Source organism: Podarcis erhardii (genome assembly GCF_964252035.2).
Source record: "Podarcis erhardii genome assembly, chromosome: 5".
Lineage (NCBI taxonomy): Eukaryota > Metazoa > Chordata > Lepidosauria > Squamata > Lacertidae > Podarcis > Podarcis erhardii.
Window position 1 is genome coordinate 4,712,209 of NC_138509.1, and position 26,153 is coordinate 4,738,361.

General features: G+C 43.7%; 1 protein-coding gene across 3 annotated transcripts in view; it reads left to right on the top strand.

Annotated features, from left to right (window-relative positions):
* The first annotated feature begins 10,141 nt into the window (after positions 1-10,141).
* Positions 10,142-26,153, top strand: part of SCUBE1 (signal peptide, CUB domain and EGF like domain containing 1) — a 194,978-nt gene continuing 178,966 nt past the window's right edge. For all 3 annotated transcript variants that reach the window (XM_081860942.1, XM_081860943.1, XM_081860944.1), the window contains exons 1-2: positions 10,142-10,251; positions 14,769-14,891. In XM_081860942.1, coding sequence (XP_081717068.1) covers positions 10,167-10,251; positions 14,769-14,891 — 208 coding nt within the window. In that variant the 5' untranslated portion in view covers positions 10,142-10,166. The remainder of the gene's footprint in view (positions 10,252-14,768; positions 14,892-26,153) is intronic.

The window sequence follows — 26,153 nt, forward strand, 5'->3', positions numbered from 1 at the left end:
TGCTGCAATGATCAATCTGCGATGCCTCCAGCACAAACGCTAAGTCAGCACTTGATGCCCTAGTCAGCAAATGATGAGCATATACGTTTTTGAACTGAAAGGAGATAAAGGAAGAAAGTAATCTTTTGGAAATTTACTACAGAAATTGCTGGTAGCTAAAATGGTGGCATCAGTGAATCTATAAACATTTAGCAGTACCCAAGATCAGGGAGGAAGCAAAGTGTAGTGCGAGTTTATGATGCAAGCAGCAGCCCAGTGTGAACCAGTAAGAGGAGAGAGAAAGCGAGTGGCAGCTGGGCAGTCATGGGGCAAGACTAAGGAGGTCACAGGGGCATGGCCAGTTGCTCTTGTTTTTCTCTCCAGCCTCCTCTTTTGCAAAGATACCGTGGACATTTAAACACTGCAGTTGCAAAAATATTTAGTGTGCAACCTAACTGAAAAGGGTCTTGCTTTGGTTCAGAGGGCGGTCCCTGCTGTCACAGTTGCTTCTCTGCAGGCAGAAATGATCTGTGGCTTCACCAGTTCTGATTCTCTCCCTATTGGTCTCCTTTACAAAATAGTCAAAACAAAACAAATTCCTTCCAGTAGCACCTTAAAGACCAACTAAGTCAGTTCTTGGTATGAGCTTTCGTGTGCATGCACACGAAAGCTCATACCAAGAACTGACTTAGTTGGTCTTTAAGGTGCTACTGGAAGGAATTTGTTTTGTTTTGACTATGGCAGACCAACACGGCTACCTATCTGTAACTTTACAAAATAGGTTATCAGACGTCCCTGTTTCCAGGGGACAGTCCCCAGATTTACAAATCGGTCCCCTGACAAAATCCATCTATTTAGTAGGAAGTTGAAAAGCGTCCCCTGATTCACTGAAAAAAAAATCTGGTAACCTTATTGGTTCTCCTTTACAAAGAAGAAGAAGAAGAAGAAAAAGAAGAAGAAGAAGAAGAAGAAGAAGAAGAAGAAGAAGAAGAAAGGGGCAGCAGCAGCAGCAGCAGCAACAACGGACAACTACTTAACACCTAACGGTCTTACCTTGGTTCAGATCTGCTCTCACAATATCTAGTGTGGGTTCGTGTCAAATAAACCAAAAGTACCGTAACCTCCATTGAATTCCATAGGGATTGCTCTCTGGGAAGAATGTACAGGAGTATAGCCTAAATTGGCTGGTTCTATAGGTACCACACAGGACTGTGAACAAGGGAACCCGTAAGTTTCCAGACCAATGAGAAAAGATTATTCCCCTCCAGCTTATTCGCTTCTACATCTTCTTCCCAGAACATGATATAAGGTGGAGGGATATTAACTGGGCTGGTACCTGGGAGATCAGAGTTCAAATGACGACTCAGTCATTAAGTTCCTTGTGTGGTCTTGTACCAGTTGCTTTTCCTCAGTATACGGTAATCTATCTCACGGTGGGGGCTTTTAAGGTTTTAAGGATAACATATGGAAAGGGAGACCCATGAGTACCACCTCCAGGGAGATCCCTAGAGGAGAATTAAAATGGATATAAATTACATACTGATAAAGAATGAGAAGAAGGAGGAGGAGGAGGAGGAGAAGAAGTGGTCTATCTCTAGCCTGCCTTCCCCGTTTTTGATTCAGGGACTGTGTGTGTAGGTTTGAAATAATAGGGGGAACCTAAAAATCAAAGGAAAAAATGGACATTGGACACAAGCAAGATATTCAGGCCTACAAATATCGGACTTTACATGGAGGTCTTTGCAAATTAAAAGAAACATAGGTGGGACCTCTACAACACAGGAATAGTTGGGGATTGGCTAAGGCAGTGTTTCCCAACCTTGGGTCTCCAGCCGTTTTTGGACTACAACTCCCATCATCCCTAGCTAGCAAGACCAGTGGTCAGGGATGATGGGAACTGTAGTCCAAAAACAGCTGGAGAACCAAGGTTGGGAAACACTGGGCTAAGGGCAGTGGGGCAGATAGCTGACTGGCCAGAAAACAGGAGAATTCCTCCAGAACCCTCTAAGTTCAAACGGAAGTCTAAAATGGGTGTGGGGCAGAAAAGAGTGGAGGGTACGGGTTGCTTAAAAAAATGGCTTTAGATGCTATTGGGCAGGTCCGGGCCCCGGCAACAATGCCCTCACTGACCACAGTCTACATGATTCCCCGATTCTAGAAGGAGGTGGCCAGCCTTCCAAAACAACCAAAACTTAATATGGAGAATTACTGTTTTGTGACTTTTAAACAAAACATCCACTAAAATTAGCATATCAGAAGTTACTAGAGCTCTGCTTAGTTATCAGCCTCCTCTTGCTTTTGTTTCAAGGCCCTTAACATGTAGGGATGAACCTACATGATTTCTGTGGCAAAAGGATAACATCTTAAGGCCTGCATTCTGCCCCCGCCCTCCCCAACCCTCCCCTGCAGTGTGAATGTGGGCAGAGCCATATCATTGCACATAATTTCGCATCTCTGTGTTATGGCTCTAGCTCTGTGAGACTGTACAAATCTGGTTCTCAACCCTTTAACTGGATGCTGCAATGCCGGAACTGACATCCTCCAGCAGTTAGGCTATTCCAGGGAAGCTTTTCTTAAGTGGTGCCTAGATTGAGTTTCCAGCTCTGAATCCCCGTTATTTTTCTTTAGTGTGAAAATTGTGCATTCCTCCTGGTTGTTTTCTTTAAAAGACCAATAATGAGAGGAAAAAGCAAATGCCTGCCAAAAAAAATAAGATCCGTGCCCTCTTCTTTTCTATTTTAAAATTTCTCATCACAGTGATTACTGGAGTTGAAATGCAAAGTGTAAGTGCTATTTTTTTATATTAAAAAATCCAAGCAGTTGAAACCAAGAAAAGGAGACACAGAAAATAATCTCAAAAAAGATAAGTTAGTGTTCTCTCCAGACCCATACAATTCCTTACATTGTAACACTGTCAGCCTGGTCCTAAACCTGTCTTTTTATATAAAAAAAGAAATAAGAAAAAGCAAAACTTCAGTTTAGTCAGAAATTCTTTTCTCATAATTTGAATCCATTGGTTCAAGTCCTACCCTCTGGAGCAGCAGCAAACAAGCTGCTTCCATCTTCCATGTGCCAGCCCTTCAGATATTTGAAGATGTTTCTCATGTCTCCTCTCAGTCTCCTCTTTTCCAGGCTAAACGTACCCAACTCCTTCAACCATTCCTCATAAGGCTTTCCAGACCCTTGATCATCTTTGTTGCCCTCCTCTGCACTCGTTCCAGCTTATCAACATCCTTCCTAAATTGTGGTGCCCAGAACTCGACACAGGACTCCAGGTGTGGTCTGACCAAGGCAGAATAGAGTGGGAATATTACTTAAATAATTTCCCTTGATCTGGACACTAGATCTGCAGCCTAGAATGGCATTAGCTTTTTTTTCTTTTTCGCTGCTGCTGCTGCATCGCACTGTTGACTCATGTTAAGCTTGTAGTCTACTAAGACCTATACTTTTGTTGATGCAACCTGGGGCTGCATTATTGCTGCAACACATACACCAAGGGTCACACTCCATATACAGCAGCTTCATAGTGCTGCAGCAGCTGGCCAGTCATTCCTCTATTAGGCAATTTGCTGGCAAAACTCCTTCCTTGCAACATTGGCTTTCTGTCTCCATTATGCTCTGCTTGTACATTTGTAAATAAAGCAAGCTTTTTAAATGCTTTGTGTCTCCGGTGCTTTTTCATTCAAAGAAACCAAACTCAGGACTTGCTTATGACTCCACTCTTCAACCAAAAAGGCTCACCTAAGATCAATAACCACAAGGCAAGTGCATGCCTGCAGGCTTACAACCTAAAACACACGACACAAAAGGAAAAAGAGGTGAGGAGGGAAGAGCAAACTCAGGCACAAGTTCTTAAAGTTGTAAAGTTCTTGAACTTGACTGGAAAGAGCTGGGGGAGGGGAAGAGCCAAATGCAGCTGGTTTATAAGCAGAGCTGGTTCAGTGACCCTACATATGGGATCTCCCATTAGGAGAGCTCTCCAGTGTTGAAAGGTCATGGCAGTTTGGCTGGGATAGTCTCAGACTTGAAAGGTATTGTGTTGGAGACCCTCAGTAGTAAGGGAGAGGGCAAGAAGTGATGGAGGGTAAAAGAGGAATCCCAAAATCATGGCAGCAAGAAAAAGAGGGGAGAGGAACTCTTCCATGGTGGCTGTTCACTTCCCCACACTCCTTCCCCAAAGACAAATGTCCAACTTTAGAAGTCTGATATTCGGGAAATTATAGGGTAGTTGACGTTAGAAAGCTGGTGGGGGGTACTTAGTTGTTTCTTGACAATTGCTATATTCAGCTCTTTCAAATATACCTCTCTTCAAAGCCTCAGGACTGTGAAGTTATCAGTTGGCGCTGGGTGGGTGGGTGGAGAATTGTAGAAGCATTTGTTTGTGGCTGCTCAGGCGCAGCATGCCTTCTTACTTTTGGTTCCTGGTGGCTTAATAAAAAGAGTATGGCAAAGTTAAATTGCTCTGAAATATTGGGGGCAGATTTTCGTTGAGCAGTCACAGATTGGTGTATCTAATGTCTGTTATGTGTTTGCGGGAGTAGGCTGTATACCTGAGCCTCCTTCTAATTCCTGGATCCAGCATGGCTCCTCAATTCCTGGAACAGCCAGGCTAGCTTCTTGGTGAGGCAATGGCCTTCTAGGTATGGGCCATGAAGGAAACAAAGGAAGTGGCTCTGTGTCAGGTAGTAGTCTAATTCGCTGGTAGTTAGCAAGGCCAGAGTTGGGAATTTGTGTGGCAAGCTGCAGGCTGAGCAGCTGAGAGACTTCATGCCTGATTTCTGTTGGAATCCAAGGCTGGGGCTATGGGAGAAGCAGACGCTTTTGGGGTGTTAAATCTGGGAACCTCTCCGCCATAGGGTCAGGTTGTATATATGTGTAAAAGACACCACTCTCCCTCTTTTAGAAGGAAACACAAACCCCGCATAAGCATTGATTACCTATTTGTTTCTGGGATCCATCTAAAGTGCTGGTACTGACCTATAGAGCCCTCAAAGGCCTCTTGCTCCTATACAGAACCACCCAGATTCTGAGATCAGCTTCAGATAGTGCCATTGCAACGTTTCCAGTGGATAAGCACAAGGAACAGGACCTTTTCAGACCTTTTCAGTGGTGGCGGCACAGCTTTGGAATACTCTTCCATCTGCATTTGGAAACTGGCTTTAGATGGCAATTTAAAATCTATTCGTTTTGTTGCTGTTGGAATGGCTTTTGAAAGACAAAGAGGTTAAGTCGGTTATGATACATTGGGCCAAAGATTTTGGTTATAATATACAGTTAAAAGACTGGGAGAAATTGTGGAAAGAAGGAATAAAATTTACTGCATACCTTGAAAGAAAATATGATGAAAATGATGTACAGATGGTATATTACACCAGTGAAATTAGCTAAAATGTATAAAATAAGTAACAAATGTTGGAAATGTAAGGAAAAAGAAGGTACTTTTTATCATCTGTGGTGGGAATGCAAAAAGGTGAAAGGTTTCTGGGAAATGATTTACAATGAGATGAAAAAGATGTTGAAATTTACATTTATTAAAAAGCCGGAAGCATTTTTACTTGGGATTGTAGGCATGGGCATTAATAGGCAAGATAAAAAACTGTTTTTATATGCGACAATGGCAGCAAGAGTTTTATTGGCACAAAAATGGAAGCAGGAAGAATTGCCGACGAAAGAGGAGTGGCAGATGAAATTAATGGACTACGCAGTATTGGATAAGATGACAGGAAGAATTCGAAACCAGCGGGACTGGAAATTCTTGAAGGATTGGAGTAAATTTGCGGGTTATTTGAAAAACAATTGTAATCAGCTGACTACGCTTGTGGGATTACAATAAGTTTTGTAAGGAGAACTATATGAAATATTACAGGAAAATTTTTAGGAGAATGGATTTTAAAGTAATAGTTAAGATAAGGAAATGCAAGACTAAGAGATGAAGGTCGAAAATCACTAGACGTGGTTGATGGAAGTCCTAGGCTTATAGCCAAAATGTAGTATAAGATGAGAGATGCTATGTTTTATTTGGAAAATATATGTACAAACCAATAAAAATATATTTTATTTTTTTAAAAAAAAACTTGTTTTGGCAGTTTTTAAACAAACGATTACTTTTGCCACTGCCTCATTTCTTTAACTGCTTGTTACACATTGTTATTTGAATGGTTTGCTTTTGATGTGATTGATTGTTTTTAATAGGAGGATTTTCGTATCCAGAATGTTTGCCATAGCTGTCTGTTAAATGGTAGTTCTAGCATGTCCATCTTTTAAAGAATGAAATTTCTGCTTAAAATGTATTGAAGTTCACTAGATGGAGCTCTAAGGTACCAGGTAAACTTCCCCAGGGACATTTGCAGAGAGAAAGCTCAGCAAGAAATGTACAGGAGAGCAGAGCAAAGAAACGCCTTAAAGAAACAACAAGATCCAGAGAGAGAGAGAGAGAGAGAGAGAGGTGCAGACATTTGAGAAGTCCTTTCCTTGTGCCTTCCTCGTTTGTAAACCTGAGGGCAGCACGTCTCTTAACACTGATTTTTATAAGCCACTCTGAGAGGCTTTAGGGCTAAAGGGGGCAGTATAAAATGGCATATGCAAACAAACAAATAAACTGAATGAACACAATAGATGAAGAATAAGAATTCAAAACTAATTCCTAATAATAATACAAAATTTAAAATTATATATCACAGATTGGATTTCTAGATTTTTATAATTAAGAATTAACAAGGACTTTAAAAATACCAAATCATTTCTTCTTCTTCTGAAATGTCTGTATGTTGGAGCTGCTATTGCACCACGTTTAGTGTGCTGGAGTGGAATTTAACTCATTTATCCGCAATTAGTGTTTTACATGTTATAATTTATTTTGTCTCTCTTCTCACTCCTGTTTCAAATGGAAATCTATTTCTGTAGGAAGTATTTTGCACAAAGGAACTAATATAAAAGCAGGCTGAGGAATCTTCTATCTATAGTTTCTTAATTCAATACTAAGCTTTTAGAAACACTGGTTATATAGTTATATGGAAGAAAGCTTGGCAGCACACGAGCTTACCTTCCTATGCTACTCATAATATCTAAGAAAAATGAATTAAGAAAGCCATTAAGGAAGAAGCAGGATTCTTTTTGTACTGTTGGAAAATTCACATGTAGCCCACTCTGACATGATTATTATCTGCACTTAACAAGAAGCGACCTCTGAATCCCCTCCTCTGTATTTTTTTTAATTAAAAGAGCTACATTTTACCAATAGTTCAGTAATCTTGCCAATTCGATATGTCCTTGCTAAAATCGTCATCAACAACAACGTTGTCACTTGACATTGCAGGAAATTAAAATACCCAAGAAAAGGGAGGGGAGTCCTTTTAGCTCTGTTCAAACGTTATGGAAATCTAGTGGCTGGTATTAATGGTAATGACCTGAAGGGAGTGGAAAAGGCAGAACTAAGGGTTAGATGAGCCTGAAGGGAAAGGGGAAAAAAGGCACATACAAAAAGTTTTCTTTTAGTCTGTGCCCAAGAAAGGGGGGGGGGGAATCCCTCTTAGTGGTTGTCAAGGAGATCTGCTGTTGGGTTTGCTGGACTGTGGGCTTCAAAGATTCCTGCCTTTAGCTTGAGGGGAGCCATTTCTTTGCAAATCAGGCAGTCAAATCCTTGCAGCTCTGAAAATGTTGGAGGCTGCAATACGAGGCACATTTTCTAGGAACGACGTCCCAATGACCACAGCAAACACGCCTAGGCCAGGCTATAAGGCTCGTTGAAATATGTCGGCTGTGCACCTGAGGAGGGAAGGGGGAAAGAGATGGGGGTCAAACTTTTCGCCTCGGGAAGCAAGAAAAATAAAAACGGCAGTTGCTGGAGACGGCAGCCACTCTCTGCCTACACAAGGGACCTTTAAGGCTGTGCACCTAAGCCAGCTTCCAAGTTTGGTTAGGGTGGCACAGCCAAGTGTCCACAGCCATCCAGAGATTATGAACTTGAGTGTTTGGTAAACATTGTCACCGAGACCCACCTGATTTAGAGAAGCTGTCCCAGTTTCTGGTTTGATCCCAGAATGTCCTGCTTTTCCTTAGGATGTCCCTATTTTCATTAGAGAAATGTTGGAGGGTATGGAGTTATCTGACCCTTGAGCCGTCTGAAGGCAACCCTGTATAGGGAAGGCTTTTTAATGTTTAATGTTTTATTATGTTTTTATATATGTTGGAAGCTGCCTAGAGTGGCTGGGGCAACCCAGTCAGATGTGTGGGGTTAGTAAAATTATCATTATGGAACGGGACGTCACTATTTGCATCGGAGAAATGTTGGAGGGTATGCATGTTTCTTTCTGCCTTTATTGGCATTTTGGTACTGCTTCCGCCACTGCTAACAACAACAACAACTTTATTTGTACCCCGCCCATCTGTCTGGGTTGCTCCAGCCACTCTGGGCAGCTATTTTTATTTATTAAATTTGTGAGTTGATTTGTTGTCTTACCTGAGGCAACCCAAAGCAAGTTACAACCAACTACTGTTGGTGATCTCTGCACCAAGGACACTTGGCAGTTATCAGCTGGCTGTGCAAATGGCATTGGGGGGGGCGGGGGACAGCAAGACTAGCTGACCAGCTGGCGACCCCATTCCTGCACATTATCTAATGCAACCTTTGCAAACAGTCGGGTAAGGCAGCCAGCCACCCTTACCCTCTGACTGCAGGTCAAGGGGCAAAATGAAGAGCAGGGTCTGCCAGTTAAGGGAGTTTTCTTGGAAAGGAGAGCAAGAGAGCTGACACTAATAATTTTCGTTACAGATAGGTAGCCGTGTTGGTCTGCCATAGTGAAAATTTGAAGTTGTTGTGGGTAAGGACAAATTGGCAGAGTTTGGTAGCAAAGTCCACTGTGGTTTTATCTGAAATGGTGTTCCTTATAGCTTGTAAACCATCGTTGTGTGGGATGTTGGTATACAGAGATTCCACATCCATAGTAGCTAGTATAGTATTGTTAGGAAGATTATTTAAAGGTTGTATTTTCCTCAGAAAATACGTACATAGCTGGGAGCACTGATGGCATATGGTTTCAGAACAGAGTCCATATAACCGGATACAGATAGGTAGCCGTGTTGGTCTGCCATAGTCAAAACAAAAAAATTCCTTCCAGTAGCACCTTAAAGACCAACTAAGTCAGTTCTTGGTATGAGCTTTCGTGTGCATGCACACTTCTTCAGATACACTTCTTCAGATACACTTCTTCAGATACACTTCTTCAGATACATATAACCGGAGACACCCACTGTAATAGTGCCAATACCTGAAATGATGGGGCGTCCTGGATTGCCTGGTTTGTGTATTTTAGGTAGAAGATAGAAAGTTCCTGGTCGAGGTTCTGAAGAAGTGTGCATGCACACGAAAGCTCATACCTAGAACTAACTTAGTTGGTCTTTAAGGTGCTACTGGAAGGAATTTTTTGTTTTGACTAATAATTTTAATTGGTGGTTTGCATTTGAGAGAGAGAGAGAGAGAGAAAGAGGTAAGGAAACTTCGTTTTCATTTCCCTTCTTATGTGTATACCGCCTTTCTGCGTCGCTGTGCACAAGGCGGCTGACAAACCGAAGCAGCGCCAGAAGGATCCACAAAGACGACGCACCTGAGAAGAACCCGACCCAGATGAGTCACACTTCACACGAGCAACTTGCATGGAATCAAGCCGTACTGAGCAGCCCATCAGAGTAATAGCACGCTATAGAAATAACTCTAGAAACACCAGCGGATAACGCTGAGGCGGAAATTGCAACCCACCGTTACGCGAATATAATCCATTAAAAATAACATTGCAATGCATTTTAAAAAAAAAAATCCCAAAAGAGCCAAGGGAGCAGCAAGGTCACAGAACTTTTCCTAATAATATTCTCGGAGATCTTTTCCTCTCCGGGCTTTGGGCGGCGGCGGCGGCGGCGGCAGCAGCGCCCCTCACTCCGGCGCCCAGCCCGCCCTCCGGCCCCTCTGCCCTCCCTGGCGCCGCTGCCCGGAGCCCCCGATCCCCAGCCGGCGCCCCGCCCCCGGCCGGGCGATTGGCCTCCCTCCCCGCCCGCCCCGCCCCCCGCGCGGCGCCCCCGCGAATCAGCGGGGCGCTGTGGGCGCGCCCGTTCCTGCGGCGGCGAGTCGGCCAGCGCCGAGCGCGCCCCGGCCACAGCCGCGCCCGCCCCACCGCGCGCCGGGTCGCCTCATTGCCATGGGGACTGTGCGCCTGGCGTGGCACTTGGGCTGGGCGCTCGCCCTCCTGCTGCACCCGCGCAGCTCCGCCAGCGGCGTCCCAGGTAAGGGCAGCCGGAGGAGGAGGCGCCTGCTCCCCTCGCCGCTCGGGGGGCGCAGGTTGGCGGCGGCGGCGGGGAGAGAGGAGGGAAAGCGGCTTCTCCCGGGATGGAGCCGGAGAGGGAGAAGTTGCAGGGCGGGGGGGGGGGCGGGGGGTGTTTTCGGGGCCCGACTTGCTTTTCCAGCTTCGTTTCGCGCCTCTCAGGCTCCCGGCTCCTCTTAAAAGTTCTCTTCCCCGAAGCGGGGGATGCAGAGCCACCAGTTCGCGGTGTCCGGGGTCAACCTGTCTAGACAGAGAAGTTGAGCCAGTTGCCATATAGCAGCAGCAGCTTAATTAGAGGATTTCTTAACTTCACCTTGGGCTTCCTCGCCCCTCCCAGCCAGGCTCCTGCTCCAGCCAAATTTTCACAGGATCCTTCTATTGTGCTTCGACTAGTTGCCTGACCCTTCTTTGACTTGGGTTCTTTGTATGGGGGGGGGGGAAGGGTTCAATATAATGTGGCAAATATCTTAAAGCTATAAGGGTTTCTTTTCTGGCCCTCCATAGATTTCCAGATAGCCTGAACCTGCAGCTGTAGGTGCAAGAAAAATATATTCCTTCTCTTTCAGCAGAAATTTAGAGCATCTTGGTGGCTCTGTTGATGTTTTGTGAGATTTTAACTGGAGATATGTGGAGACCAGCTGTCTCTATCCCTTGCCTTACAAGTCAGTGATGCTCCTAGAACAGCACCTTGCAAACAGTGTCCTGCTACTGCGCTGGGAGAAATAACTTAATTATATAATTAAATGCTGCTCTGAGCATCCAGGTACTCATGGAGGGTGCTGTCCACTGTGTCTCTGCATGATTCACTGCTCTGGCCTTGCCCCTTTTCAGCTAACTTCGGTGGGGGGTGGGGGTGGGGTTGGTAGGTGATTCTGCCCCTCTGAATCGTGCATGGAGCTGAGTATTCAATCACTACTGATCCAGAGGGATGCTGTAGAATTCCCTGACCTTGGAGGTGGCTCAGCCGGGATAGTGATACTGCACACAAACGCACAGGACCCCTCTCACATTCAAAAAAGCAGACCTTTTTTGGGGGGGTGCACTTCAGTTTTACTATGTTTTTACTGTTCTTCTGTCAGAAGTATCAGGAAGATTAAGACAGACCTAGGAATCCAGTTGCATTAATCTTTCCCTATAAGCCAGCATTGTCCCTAAAAATGGCGAGGGGTCAGGGATTAAAAATATAATGCCTAAGCAGCCTAGCAGGAGCTGTGCAGCAGAGGAAGTTTCGCCGTTGGATCTGCCCTTTCCATTTGACTCATTGGCATTCACACGCCTGACTCTCAGGCATCCTCGGTTTGCTGTGAAATGTCCCCTTTGGGCTCAACGCAGTTTGAGTTTTTTGACGGCATTAGAAAGGAGCCCAGCTGTCACTTCTGCTGAGCTTGATGGGAGAGCCGCTTGCCCCTTTTAATGAGTCAAAAGTATGAACTTAGGCATTTGAAACAAAAGCGCCACCTCCTACTTTATCCCCTGCCTGACTGAATACATAGTGGCATGTGTATGTGATCTGAACTGTGCCCTGAAAAATTTACTGAAACCTGCCCCCCCAACTTTTTAAAAAATAAAAAAACCCCACAGCTAGTTCTGAACTGCTTGAGCAGTTGAAATAAATCAAAAGAAAGAAACCAATTAAGCCACTATTCTCTCTCTCTCTCTCTCTCTCTCTCTCTTTCAGTCGTGGAGAGCAAACTTCTTTCTTTCTCCGCTTTGTTAGGAGCACCAGCTTGGAAGGGACCTTGCCTGTCTGTGTTTTAAGTATTTTACTTCTTAGAAGGTTCACCCGAAATAACAGTTCCTCTCTCTGCTTTTTATTCCTTCCCCTTGCAAAGTTCTCTGATGTGTGCCTGGCCACAATATCTGATTATTCCTGCTGCCCCTTAGCAGCCCCCTCCTCTCCCCTCCTCTGTGACTTTGAAGAATCCTTGTTTTATCGCTGGAGATGGCTGAGTGAGCATTTCTGAAACAATTAGCGTTAGGATTTCAAGCTAACAATCAAAGTCTTTTTCACTTTGGTGCACCTTTTCTTAGGATCTGTTAATCTAATTGGCATGAAACAAACTGCACATGGATGGTAGAGGAGTCTTTTTCTGCTCTCCCCGTGCCCCCCCCCCGCCACCTATATTATAAATTTAAAACTTCACATTTAGTGGCTCATGATTTTAGGCAGTTAATTGTTAGCCTCCACCAGTAATAATGATATGGCTATGCAGCCAATAAGATAAAGAGCCCCAGATGGGCCTCTGGCATTAAATTATGAGGAAATCCATTTAAAGGCTCTTCTCGCTATAAGGCAGAGTTGCCTGATTGACATTTAGACAGTAATCAATAGCCTTGGGCCACTTTCTTCCGTGACCACCAAGGTCTCCCAAGGCCTGGTTCTCAAAGACAAAGTTCTTCCAAAGGGACAGCTGATTCCCAGTGCCTTCCCCCTTATGCAGGGATTGCTGTTTCTCTTGACAATATCTCTCCCCTGAATATCTCTCTTGCCTGAATTAATGCTGTAAAACAGCATGGATTGTGGATTGATGGGTTTCCTCTTACTCCTTTTTCTGAGTATTTATTATGTTTAGCTCTTTCTTCCATCAATTTTCTCAGCAGCAGCAACAGTACAGCATTTCGTATCCCTTTTTTAAAAAAAGTAGTTGGGGGGGCATGGAAATAATAATACACTAGACATCCATTGTATGCCGCTAGTTGTGGAAAATGTTCAGAAGCGCTGCTCACTTGAAAGGCCCCTTTGGAAATAGACTTTTTACACCTGACCCTTTTAAGGCTACAGTACTATGCACACTTACTTCAGAGTAAGTTCCATGGATCTCCGTGGGGCCTGCTTCTGAGTAGTTGTGTATCTGATTGGGCTGCACCCTACTGAGAGTAGTCAGATTTAAATCAAGGAGCTTGCGGTTAGTTTTGCTCCTTAGTATGTGCTGTCATTGCATCTCTTCATAGAGAGCAGGCTATTCAGATGGATTAAACTTCACTTTGTGGCATGTTTAACAGGCTTCTGCAGTCATTTGTCTGCAGTATTCACCTGTTAGAAAGGCTGTCCCTAACATTAGCTAAGAGTGAGATGGCTGCTTCAAGTGACAGTGGCCCTGCTGCTCTTCCTGAGCCTCACAGCCTTGTCGCCTTCTTCTGTGCCTGCTAAGGTAGCCTACTGGTGCGATTTCTGCTTGCATCTATTTTAAAGGGACACAACCGCTAAAATACACTGCAGGCACATGTCTCGCTTGATGGAGTTGCGTGCATTTTGTATTTGGTTATGCATAGAATCATAGAATCATAGAATCATAGAATGATAGAGTTGGAAGAGACCACAAGGGCCATCGAGTCCAACCCCCTGCCAAGCAGGAAACACCATCTGAGCACTCCTGACATATGGTTGTCAAGCCTCTGCTTAAAGACCTCCAAAGAAGGAGACTCCACCACACTCCTTGGCAGCAAATTCCACTGTTGAACAGCTCTTACTGTCAGGAAGTTCTTCCTAATGTTTAGCTGGAATCTTCTTTCTTGTAGTTTGGAACCATTGCTCCGTGTCCGCTTCTCTGGAGCAGCAGAAAACAACCTTTCTCCCTCCTCTATGTGACATCCTTTTATATATTTGAACATGGCTATCATATCACCCCTTAACCTCCTCTTCTCCAGGCTAAACATGCCCAGCTCCTTTAGCCGTTCCTCATAAGGCATCGTTTCCAGGCCTTTGACCATTTTGGTTGCCCTCCTCTGGACACGTTCCAGTTTGTCAGTGTCCTTCTTGAACTGTGGTGCCCAGAACTGGACACAGTACTCCAGGTGAGGTCTGACCAGAGCAGAATACAGTGGCACTATTACTTCCCTTGATCTAGATGCTATACTCCTATTGATGCAGCCCAGAATTGCATTGGCTTTTTTAGCTGCCGCGTCACACTGTTGGCTCATGTCAAGCTTGTGGTCAACCAAGACTCCTAGATCCTTTTCTCAGATGTACTGCTCTCAAGCCAGGTGTCACCCATCTTGTATTTGTGCCTCTCATTTTTCATTGCCAAAAATAATGCAAGAAGTGGTCCCCAGTTTCACGTGATGAATATGGGCAACGTTCGTGTGTTTCTAAGGCAGAAACCTAGTTTGGATTTTGGTCTTCATTCTGTTTTAGTGGCAGGCAACTAGTCAAACATTACAAGTCACGGCACTGGATAGCGAGGCACATTCCAATGGCTTCAAAAGATGCCCAACTATTTTACGGAGAGCCAGGTTATCTTTTAAAAAATCAATTCACGAGGGTTAAGTTTTCTTTTGCCTACAGCTCTTCCTTGCTAGATACGAGACATTTGCGTTTTGTTTATGGTATGTATGTTGCAGTGGTGACATCTAAATAATTCTGGGTTGCCTTTGGTGACACTTGGAGCAAAGTCAGGTGAACAGATTTTCCAAGTGGAATCTCTCAAAAGTTTTTATGAAATCCCTTGTTTTTCTTTTCTTATATGTTCTGTGATGCAGATGCTGATGAATGCACAGAAGGGACAGACGACTGTCACATTGATGCAATTTGTCAAAACACGCCTAAGTCATACAAATGCATTTGCAAACCAGGTTATAAAGGAGAAGGAAAACAATGTGAAGGTAAGGTTAGCGGCTCTCTTATTTATGTCAAACTTATCCCAACCCCCACCCCATTTTATTTACTCTGCTAGTGCTTCTGTAAATAGTGGAATTCCTGAAACAATTAATGCAGATTTACAGCTGCTCATCCTCAGATCGTGGTGTTTATTGGAAAGAAGCTCCTGCTGCTTCTGTTAATTGTTCTGTATCCAAACTGCAGCATCCGACACTCTGAAGTTACTTCTGGGAAGCCCAAGGTGGCTTTTGTTTAGAATTAGTATGTTTGTACAGACACATGCACACACCAAAGTTCTGCATGCACCATGTGGCTAATTTTCCTTGCCATATACTTGCTTCTGTTTGAGGCTTAGTTGAACCTCTCAGAAATAGTGCCCAGCTAATGGTCTACTTCGAGACAGGCTTTTAATCTGTGAGATTAGAGCGGGGCTATACACTGAAATATGAGCCAATGTTTTGTCATCCTTTTTTTTTTTTTTGCACTCTACGAAATCGAGGGACAGAACGTGGCAATGGGTGCATACTCCAGCTTCTTAAGAAACACAATTTCTTTTCTTGAATAAAACCAAAAATCAAAACACTTTCTAGATTTTATGGCTACAGAGTTAGGCTAGCACTGTACTGTGCCTTCTACAGTCTCAGAAGCCAGAGAGGTGTCTGCAGTGCTCCTTACCTCCCCCATGGCTAGCAGAACTACGACAAATTTTGCAGAATAAAATATATTCTGCAGAGTCGCTTAACGTGTGTTATTCGTATGGTCACAACTTATTTTTTTTTACTGCAGAATGCACACAGCTTTGCTGATAAGTAGGATAAAGTAAAATAGTTTTGTTTTAATTAACTTCTAGGAAAGCTTTAATTAGCTCTAGGAAAACTAAGATAATACTGAATACACGAGATTAACTTATTGTTGTATTGAAAGCCAGTACAGTAAGCCTGTGTCTTACATGCTTTTAACTTGTGCACATTCAGCTTTATGTGTTTGCCAATTTTATTTTACTTTTATTTAATTAAAAAAGGGGCAGGTGTCCAGGGAAAACGACTTTAGCAATCCCACCTGCTGTTGCACCCAATGTGTTTTGAATCATACACTGTTCTGGCTTTAGGTGTGATCCCTGGAACATAACCCCTGTGCAAGTTGAGGGCTTTCTGCAAAGGAGAACAGTGTTGGCAATTTTCATTTTTTTGAAGCAAAGTCAAAATGATCCACTCTTGATAGAAAGACGTTCTGTTTTTGTAGAGAAAGAAAAAAGGCTCATTAAAAATTAAAGGTGGGGAATCAGAAAAATAGTGCTCTTACTAGAATTTACTTCTGGAAGCAATTGTTTTGCATTGCTTCACTGTCCTGCCTATTTTCTCTGCCTCAGCCATTTGTAGCTCCGTCCTAGTGCCCTCCATGCACTATGGATAGTTGCAGATGCTTCTTGTGCCTGCATAAGCAGCAGCAGTGTACAAAATTGAAATAAGTGAGGGGTCCTCTAGAGCGGATCCTGTGTTGGATTCTGAGACATATCTGCTATTTAAAAAAATATATATATTGAAAGAGTTGGATTAAAGTGCATTGTCAAAATGACATCCTTGTGATTGTTAACTGAAACCAAGAGTGAGTGGGCTATTGGGGTGAAACAGGCATATTTTGTCCTTGGTGGAAATATTAATCCTGTCAGGGTGGCCTTGAAATCTCTACTATTTGTACTGCAAATCAGTAGTACCGTAAGTAGGTTTATTTGTTTAGACACAACAAAATTACGATTAAACAAATGACAAGTACACCTTCCTTTCTCAATTAGCTATACACTACATTAGTTTCAAAATATTTCAGCCATACAGGCACTACCACAAAAGCAAAAGTAGCCAGCTTTTTTATTATATTACCATCTAAATTACCAAGAAACGATCAGGTGTCCTGATTTTACTAGTAGCTGTTTCAGTAACATCTGAACACAAGGGGGGGTGAAATAACCTTGGCATCTGCTTATGACATGATAGATACTATTGATCAGATTTTTATCACCTTCTAAATGGAAACAATAGCACCGATGTCCCAATCTTATGGAAATTTTAGATAAGCAGGGAGAATCATGAGCCAGTGTGGAACTGACATACGGTGTGGTCAGCAGGTGGAAAGTGTCAGATTCTCATCTGGCCCTCTTTTCAGTAGTGTTATGTAAGAAGTACAGGTGAAGAAATAATTTCTTCTTAGCAGCTTGGCGATTCCTCATAAAATCCAAAAGTGGTAAGAAATTAGACAGTTGGAATATTCTAAGGGTCCCTCCAGACTCAGTATTTTTCAAGAGATTTAACTTCATACAAGAACTCTATGTTTGTACTGAAATGAATTAAAGCACTTTGTTGCCCTGGCACAATAAATCATTAAAAAAAAAAAAAAAAGAGGTCCTCTTCCTGGTTTCTAATTCTGCCTGTAAGCTTTGCCATCTGGATGTCATTCATCAGTTTTGTCTGCCACTCTTCTTTGGTCGGAGTTGTAGACCCTTAGGATCATCTAGTCCAACCCCCCTGCAAAACACAGTCAGTCGCAGCCAAAGCAGCCTGGCTCCATCAGTAGCGGATGTATGTATAAGCTAAGCCAAAATCCCTTATTTTGGCTGCTGATCCCTTATTTTTGAGGCTGCTGGTCCCTTATTTTCAAATCTGTAAGTTGACAGCTATGGCCCAGAGCAAGGCTTAATGGGGAGTGGGGAGACTCTTCGTCCATCGGTTTAGCTGCCTGCTTGGTGAAGCTCCCTTATTTGCAGCAAGGTTTAATGGAGAGGTAGGGAGATCCCCCTCACCCAACCTGCAAGGGAGAGAGGTGCTTAGAACCCCCCCCCTTCATTAAATCTTGCTTCAGAGGTTTTCAGGTATTGAGTTGGATTGGCATATATTTTGGTAGATCTGTGAAGATTTCAGTAGAGCTGGCAACATTGGAACAGGTTCAGGGCACCAGCTTGCATCTCCCTGTCTTTCAGTTCGTCTGGAGGCCTTGTGTGGCCTTCAGCCTTCCCAGCTTATTCTGCTGAGCTGTTAGGATCTGTCAGTCTGGGAGTATCTCTGACCTTATGCTGCAGCTGCTATAAATTGAGAGAAGGCTGGCTGGAGAAGGAAGGATGAGGAACCTGCAGGCTCTGAAGAAATAATTGGGACCTGCCCTGGGATCTATTTCTGAATGGAGAGAGAACTAACAGTGCATCATTTTCAAGAAGACGATCAAAGGCAGATGGAAACTGTAGCTGCTGGAATTACTTTTTGGAGTTCCTTGCTGGCTAGGATAAGTGCAAGCCAAGGTCTGGCAATGTGCGGCAATGATTTCGGTCAGCAACGGGCGAAGTGCTCACCCTGCTTTCTTTCACCCCTGAGCCCACAACAATGATGCCTTATGGTTTCAGGTGTTTCCCTGTTACCTCTGTGGGCTTAACAGTAGTCAGTAGTCTTGCAAGTCTGCACTGCATGACCCGCAGACCGTGGTGCAAAATGGACCGTCACCAGGTAAGTTGTGCTTATGGGGCAATATTAGTGAAAGCTGGTGGAGCCCAGGGTTTGAGAGGTACCAGTTGTGGCAGCACGAGTTTGATGAGGCGGGAAGGATAGATAACTTTCAGGATGATGCAGTCACTCTTGCACCAGTGTAAGTGAGAATGGGTTGGGATTTACCCTGGTGCAAGAGCCATTGGATTTCCCTGTTAGTTCTCTTTTTTCCTCCTATGGGAAAACTGCCAAAAATAGAGGTGCAAAGAATGCTTTGTGTGTTTGTGTTTCCCCTCACTGTGGGCATCTGATGGAAATCTACTTTAAAAAAACCAACTGGTTATTGCTGGTGTTACAGTGGTACCTTGGTTTACAACCATAATCTGTTCCGGAGGTCCGGTTGTAAACCAAAACAGGTTGTAACCCAAGGCGTGCTTTCACCAATGGGGCCTTCCCCCCCAAAAGGGGGGGTTATAATAATAAAAAATGGGTTGTAATCCCAAAAAAAGGGACACGCACTGCCAGGTTTGACGTGGTTGTAATCCAAAATGATTGCAATCCAAAACGGTTGCAAACCAAGGCACCACTGTGGTCGTGATTATGGCACATGTCGAGATGTGCACTGGGAATTCCCTATGGAGAGGGAAAGGAACAGTTGCTTCTGATCTCTTGGCTTCAGATAAGGAGCGCGTTGTGCTGGCTCCGAGTAGGCCATATATTTTGACAGTAAGTTTTGCAGTTGTCATTTCTGTTGTAATTTGAGTGGTGGTTATGATGAGAGTTTCAGCACTTATTGTACAACCATGTTTGGATTTCACTGAGTCTGAAAACCATGTAGGCAAATTTAAAGAAGACATCAGATGTTAGGTCTATCTGCCCTTTTGTATTTTCGCGTTAGTAGCTTGTTAGGCATTCCCAGCCAATATTCTTCTTGTGGATGAAATGTTTCTACCTTTTGCATTTGACTACTATGATGGTGGGACGCAGGTGGTGTTGTGTTGTGGGTTAAACCACAGAGCCTAGGGCTTGCCGATCAGAAGGTCGGTAGTTTGAATCCCCGTGACGGGGTGAGCTCCCGTGGTTCAGTCCCAGCTCCTGCCAACCTAGCAGTTCGAAAGCACGAAGTGCAAGTAGATAAATAGGTACCGTTCTGGCAGGAAGGTAAACGGCGCTTCCGTGCACTGCTCTGATTTGCCAGAAGCGGCTTAGTCATGCTGGCCACATGACCCGGAAGCTGTACACTGGTTCCCTTGGCCATTAAAGCGAGATGAGCACCGCAACCCCAGTCATTAGGGACTGGACCTAATGGTCAGGGGTCCCTTTACCTTTACTATGATGGTAATTTTTTACAATGTTGGTAAGGTGGACAAAACAGGCTGTGGGGGAGATAATGGACTTTGTCCCCTGGCCAGATTCCTGTTCTCCCACCCCTCACTACAGCTAGTTCTGTTTACTGAGTTTCCTACTGCTTCAATTCTGAATTCAATGGTTTTGGCAAATTTAATGTTCAGCCGCACCAGAACCTAAATCGATAATCTTAAGATTTGTTCAAGATCTTTATATCTTTATTTATAGGTGCGTCATAAATTACTATTTCAGACTGTGTACGAGTTCCCTTCCCAAACACAGTTTACACAGATTTATCTGCCTGTTGGCAAACACTAATATCAAGGGTGCCACACGACAGTGCCTTGTAAATACGACATGTGGCTTTTCTTTGCTTGTAAATGCTGTTAGTGCTTCTATAAATGTCTTTCTCCTCAGAGGCTGAAACCATATAGAAATGTTCAGGACAATATAAGATCAGTCTATTAAAAAGTTTAAAGACCTGAAGATTGCTTGCTTGGAGCCCACAAAATAAAATTTTTGAAACTTCATATTCTCCAAGTCAACTGAAAATGTTTGATCAAGTGCCCTTGTACAACATTTTTGTGGTCATCATATTATTTCTGTCTTGCAGTCCAACCTGACAAGACATATTTTTTTGAATGTCCACTTCTCAGTGTTCAAGAATCTTGGAACTTCTGTTCTTTGGGAGCCTCGCTACCCTCTCTCACAGAGAACAAAGGCAGAATATTTATGCAGCCTTGCTTACCCACCCACCTCACCCCAGTGTCTTCAAAGGAATGAATTCTACACTCTGGGAAAACCTATTTAAGGCAATGGCTACATGAGGCCGTGTTCCCAGCGTTGAGCAGTGTAGCTGGGCTGGCTGGCCACATCAAAAGATTCCTTGCATCTTAAAACTACCCATATTTTAGAAGTTGATTTCTGTTTAATGGTAGACCTGGCTGCAATCCATGCTTATTTAATGCATACCTTTATTTCTGTCCCAACATACCTTGGCTTACTCAAAATAAGAGGGCTCTGTGAGGATTTAAAGTAAGAGATTACCCTGCAGAAATCTATGTATGAAATGGAATTTGCATGACTAATTTTAAACTTTCACGCAGGATGGCATTTAGCATCAGCTAGTGAATAGGTGAGAGAAGTTGAGCAAACTTGAACACATTCTATATCTGAGATCTTGATTTTAATAGCCTTCTAGGGATTTTGTTGCACATGTGTGTGAGATGTATCAGCTTTGTGTTAATTAGATTACTGCAACATTTCATAGGTGGGGCTGCCTCTGAAGACAATTCAGAAATTTCAGCTGGTAAAGAAGTATATAACGCCAATCCTAGCCCAACTGCACTGGCTGCCAATCAAATTTTGTGGCCCATTTCAAAGCATTATACGGCTCAGGACTGCAATACCTCAAGGACTTCCTCTCCCCAGTAGGAACCATCCAGGATCCTGCAACCGTCGTCTCAAGCCCTTCTTCATGTGCCCCCTCCATGAGAGGTCCAGAGGGTGGCACATGAGAACAGACCTTTTCTGTGGTGGCTCCCTGTTTGTGGAATGCTCTCCCCAAGGAGACTTGACTGACACCACTACATATATTTAGGCGCCAGGCACAAACATTTTGTATGTAGTTGGGTTCACACATAACTGTAAGCCATTGTTAATGTAAACAAGGTTTACGAACCAATAACAAACAATCTCTGTCAAATTAAAAAAATAACTTCTGGTTATGTTCAAACACGTGTAGCCCAATCCTGCTGTAATGGCCAGATCTCTCATCTCCCCTCCCTGCTCTCAGCCCAAAGGCATCTTCCATCCACTGGTCCTCGTATGAACCCTCTAGGAAGCTCAGTGTTTTTGCATCATTCCACATAGAATGTCTGGGAGAGAAGGGAAAGGTTTTCTCTCTTACACCTTTTAAAGCCTCTTCCAGAACTTCAGGTATGTGCCAGACATTTCGGTCAGTGTGCATGTGGGAAAACTGATGCAGTCTGAATCTTATGTGATTGCACCCCTTGTTTCTCCTCTGTCACCCTATAAAAATAGCACAATTTTTTTTGGGGGGGGGACTTATTTGCAGATGTGCATAGGATTTCAGCATTAATTTAAAGAGAAATTATATTCTCAAATGTGTTCCTGCAATCCTTTTGATGTAGGGCTATTGATGGCTATGCTCTGCTTCCACAGCTGGAGGCAGCAGTGCTCTGAAATACCAGTGGCTGGAAACCCCAGGAGGGGCGAGTGCTGCTCTATTGCTCGAATCCTGCTTGCTGGTTTCCCACTGATATCTGGTTGGCCACCGTGGCTACAGGATTCTTGTCTAGATGGGCCATTGGCCAGACCTAGCAGGCTCTTCTTGCGTTCTTAAAATGTACGTTGAGGAGCAAGGAGAGGAAGGTCTCAAGGCAAGCTGGCGGGAATGGGGGAAGGCCTCCTTTGCTCCACAAGAGAAGACTAAAATTGTGGCCAGGGGGTTGCATTTACCAAACCACAGACAAAAATTTGCCTGGCAGTATTGATTTCTGCTTAATGCTGTATTTTAAGACACAGACACTTTAGAACCATTTTGTAAGTTGTGGTTATACCTCCGAATGCACAAAAGAATTCGTTTGGTGTGCCATTCCAAGTAGGTATCTAAATGCCTTTTAAACCAGAACTTCTGTAAATGAATCATACTGTCTGATTGAGCAGGATTGTTCCAAATGGCTTTCTGGATTGTTTCCCGTTTTCCATCTAAACTTATGAAGAAGCAATATAGTATGACTGGCCAAAGCTGCTTTTCTGTTGCCCATTGTGTTCTGCTGTGGATCCTGAGTGATATTTAAAGGGTGCATATACCTGTATAACCTTCCTGGAGGAAGAATTTTCTCTCCACAAAACAAGCCTCCAACAGATTAGTAGTCCACCTCGCCCCCCCCTTCCCTGATGATGAATTGCAAGGTTTAGAATTTGTTTAACCAGAGGCAAAGTTTTTACTGAATTTGAGCGGAGAATGTTCACAATAACAACTGCTTGGGCCCTCTTACACTTCTTTTTCAAAAAAAGATGCTATGTGACATTTGTGGTGAAAGGGGCAGTAAAAATAAGAACATAGCCAACTGTTGAACTTAGTAGAAAATTGTCACTAAACCTACACTGTAACGAGCTAAGGTGTTTTGTGAAGCCCATGGCAATGATTGGCTGAGTTGCCTGCCTGTCACATGGGGACTCTGCAGGGTGGAGCCTCTGCCTGCTACTGCCTCCTTTAATCTTCACGGTTGCTGGTTGCTGTTAGCTAAGCTGCTCTGATCCTTGGTAGCGGATCGTCTGCCGTTCCCCATCTTAATTGTGGTTAAGTCAACCAGGGTTCTGCCTGCTTAGTCAGGTTAAGGTTGGCCTTAACCATGGTTAGTGTAATTGCTTTTTTTTTATATAGATATTTATTAGAGTTTCCAAATTAATACAAAAAACAAAAAACAAAAATACACAAAAAGTAACACAAATACAAAAATACAAAATTAAAAAACAGTTAAAACAAATATCATTTCCATTACTTATTTCCATTAACTTGTTTCCCAGACCTCCTCACACCTCCCCCTTTTGTATTCCAGTTCGAATTCTTAACTCAACAAATCCTTATTGTAACTTATTTATAACTTATTATAACTTATTGATCAACCTTTACATTACAGCTGGTAACCACTTAATTTCTGTCCAACATCATTCTAACATTCATTAATTTTACAGTATTTCTGCAGATAGTCTTTAAATTTCTTCCAGTCTTCTTCCGCCGACTCTTTTCCCTGGTCTCGGATTCTGCCAGTCATTTCTGCTAGTCCCATATATTCTATCACCTTCATCTGCCATTCTTCCAGAGTGGGTAAATCTTGTGTCTTCTAGTACCATGGTTAGTGTAATTGCTGGTGGTAGTGCTGTGCAGCGGCGGAGCAGGCCTCCATGCCGTCTGGGGTGGGGGCGGGGTGCACGCAGCAGCCTCACATGAGGCTGGGGTCAAAGGGCACATGGTTGCTGTGTCCCCACATCACCCTCCCCAAGCAGCCTTGCAAGGCTCGGATCCGGGGAGGGTGATGTGAGAAGGGTACGGCAGTCACACGCCCCTTGATTCTAGTCTCACCAGCTAAGGCGAGGCTGGGATTGAACAGTGCTTGGCTCCTGCGCCCCTCCCAGTAGCCTTGCAAGGTTGGGATCTGGGGAGGGCAGCACGAGGACACAACAACCACGCGCCCTCTCATCCAGTTGGGGAAGGCTGATTCGTTTGATGCCATGGATACAGTAGGAATTCTCACGTAGGTGGAACCTTCATCTTGGGCTAAAAATATACTTTGCGTATTGATAAGCTTTTTTTCTCTTGCTGGAAATTTTGTTTCCATAGAAAATTCCTAGACTTCCTTTAGATGTTATTATGTAGCTGGTTTGAGTTACCTCTTCCTGCGCAAGGTCAACATTTTTTAACTGTGGACTGATGATGGACTTAGGACACCTTTTGACACAAGCTGCGCTGAGAAAATTTCTGCGTACTCTGGAGTCCATGAAGGTTTTTTAAAAATGACTTCCGCTTTCCCAAATGGGAGTTATGCAGAAGTCAGAAAGTTGTGAATGAGTATCATGAATCATACAAAAAAGAGTTTTGTTAGCTGATAATGGCTCATGGTCCCCACTCCAATCACAACAAAAAATGTGAGTCTACTTTAGTTATTTGAAGTGGAGGCAGACTGATAACACTTATATACAAACAAAATATATACAGTGGTACCTCGGTTTACGAACTTAATCTGTTCCATAAGTCTGTTCTTAAACCAAAGCCGTTCTTAAACCGAGGTGCACTTTCCCTAATGAGGCCCCCCCCACTGGTGTCCGTCCACCGTTCAGATTCCGTTTGTAGACCGAGGTAAAGTTTGCAAACTGGGACACTACTTCCGGTTTTGCGGAGTTCGTATCCTGAATAGTTCGTAAACAGGGCTGTTCTTAAACCGAGGTACCACTGAAACCAGGGGTTCTGCACAGTGCTTTTTTCTGGAAAATGGTGGGGGAACTCACCATGAAGTTTTTTTGTTTCCTGCGTTCCCAGTCACAGTGCCATATCCCCCTCCCCTGGCAGTGGCTAAATGTAACTCAGGCGGACAAAGATCTGGATTAGAAATGGCCACAATTTTATTGATTACAGATATAGGAAGGCATTTGTGTATATCAGTTCCAGCCCCCACAAAATGTTTTGTTTTGTTTTTTAATGTAAGAAAAAAGGTAAGGGAGCTCAGTTCCCCTCAGTTCCTGCTCAAAGAAACTCCTGGTTCTGCAGATTTTCCTTGTGGTTTTGGAACAGCGAATGCTCCTTGGTTATGTTACAGTGGCAGTAGGTACCAACTGGCTAGTTCCAATGACACTAATCCATGGAATTGCTTCTAATCTCTGGAATGGGAGATGAATATGAATGTGCATAAATGACTCCACTTAAAAGCAAACAAACAGCTCAGATAGTGCACCTGATACATGAAGTGAAAGGCAAGACAGGGGACCATTACACTCACAGATCCAATGTTTCAGTGTGTGAATCTATGCACCCCCATTGCAAAACTGGGTTCATGCTGCAGCTGGATCTGTCTGTTCAAGAATAGCACATGTGTTTTCAGCTATAATGACATAACCAGCTATATTTGCTTGTATGTACTGATGAACCCCATGTATTGATGATGCATGTAAAATCTTAAGCGGGTTGGGTTTTTGACGGTAGGGTTCCTGGCATTTGTAGACATCCAGTTAGAACTGGATCCAGGCCATTCTGCAGTCTGGGAACTTCTGCATTGGTTCGTTTCACACACACACTCCAGGCTAAGAAATGGGTGTGTTTCTCTGTTTGGGGTTGGCACTATTGGGCAGTTGCTGATGGCTCAAGCAACTCTGGATGATCTATCAATTTGGTGATACACATTTTTTTTTTATCCACAGGAAAATCTGCCAGTATTTCTCTTAATACACACATTTTTGTATGCAGTTTTGACTAATGTGCATATTTTTCAATGTTAAGCATTTGTGTATACAGTATGTTGTTGTTGTTGTTTAGTCATTTAGTCATGTCCGACTCTTCGTGACCCCATGGACCAGAGCACGCCAGGCACTCCTGTCTTCCACTGCCTCCCGCAGTTTGGTCAGACTCATGTTTGTAGCTTCGAGAACACTGTCCCACCATCTCATCCTCTGTAATCCCCTTCTCCTTGTGCCCTCCATCTTTCCCAACATCAGGGTCTTTTCCAGGGAGCCTTCTCTTCTCATGAGGTGGCCAAAGTATTGGAGCCTCAGCTTCAGGATCTGTCCTTCCAGTGAGCACTCAGGGCTGATTTCCTTCAGAATGGATACATTTGATCTTCTTGCAGTCCATGGGTATACAGTATAGCATGTGGAATTATGGATACATTTTTTACCTTTAAGAGTGCTATATTTCTAGAACGTAAAAAAGCTAGG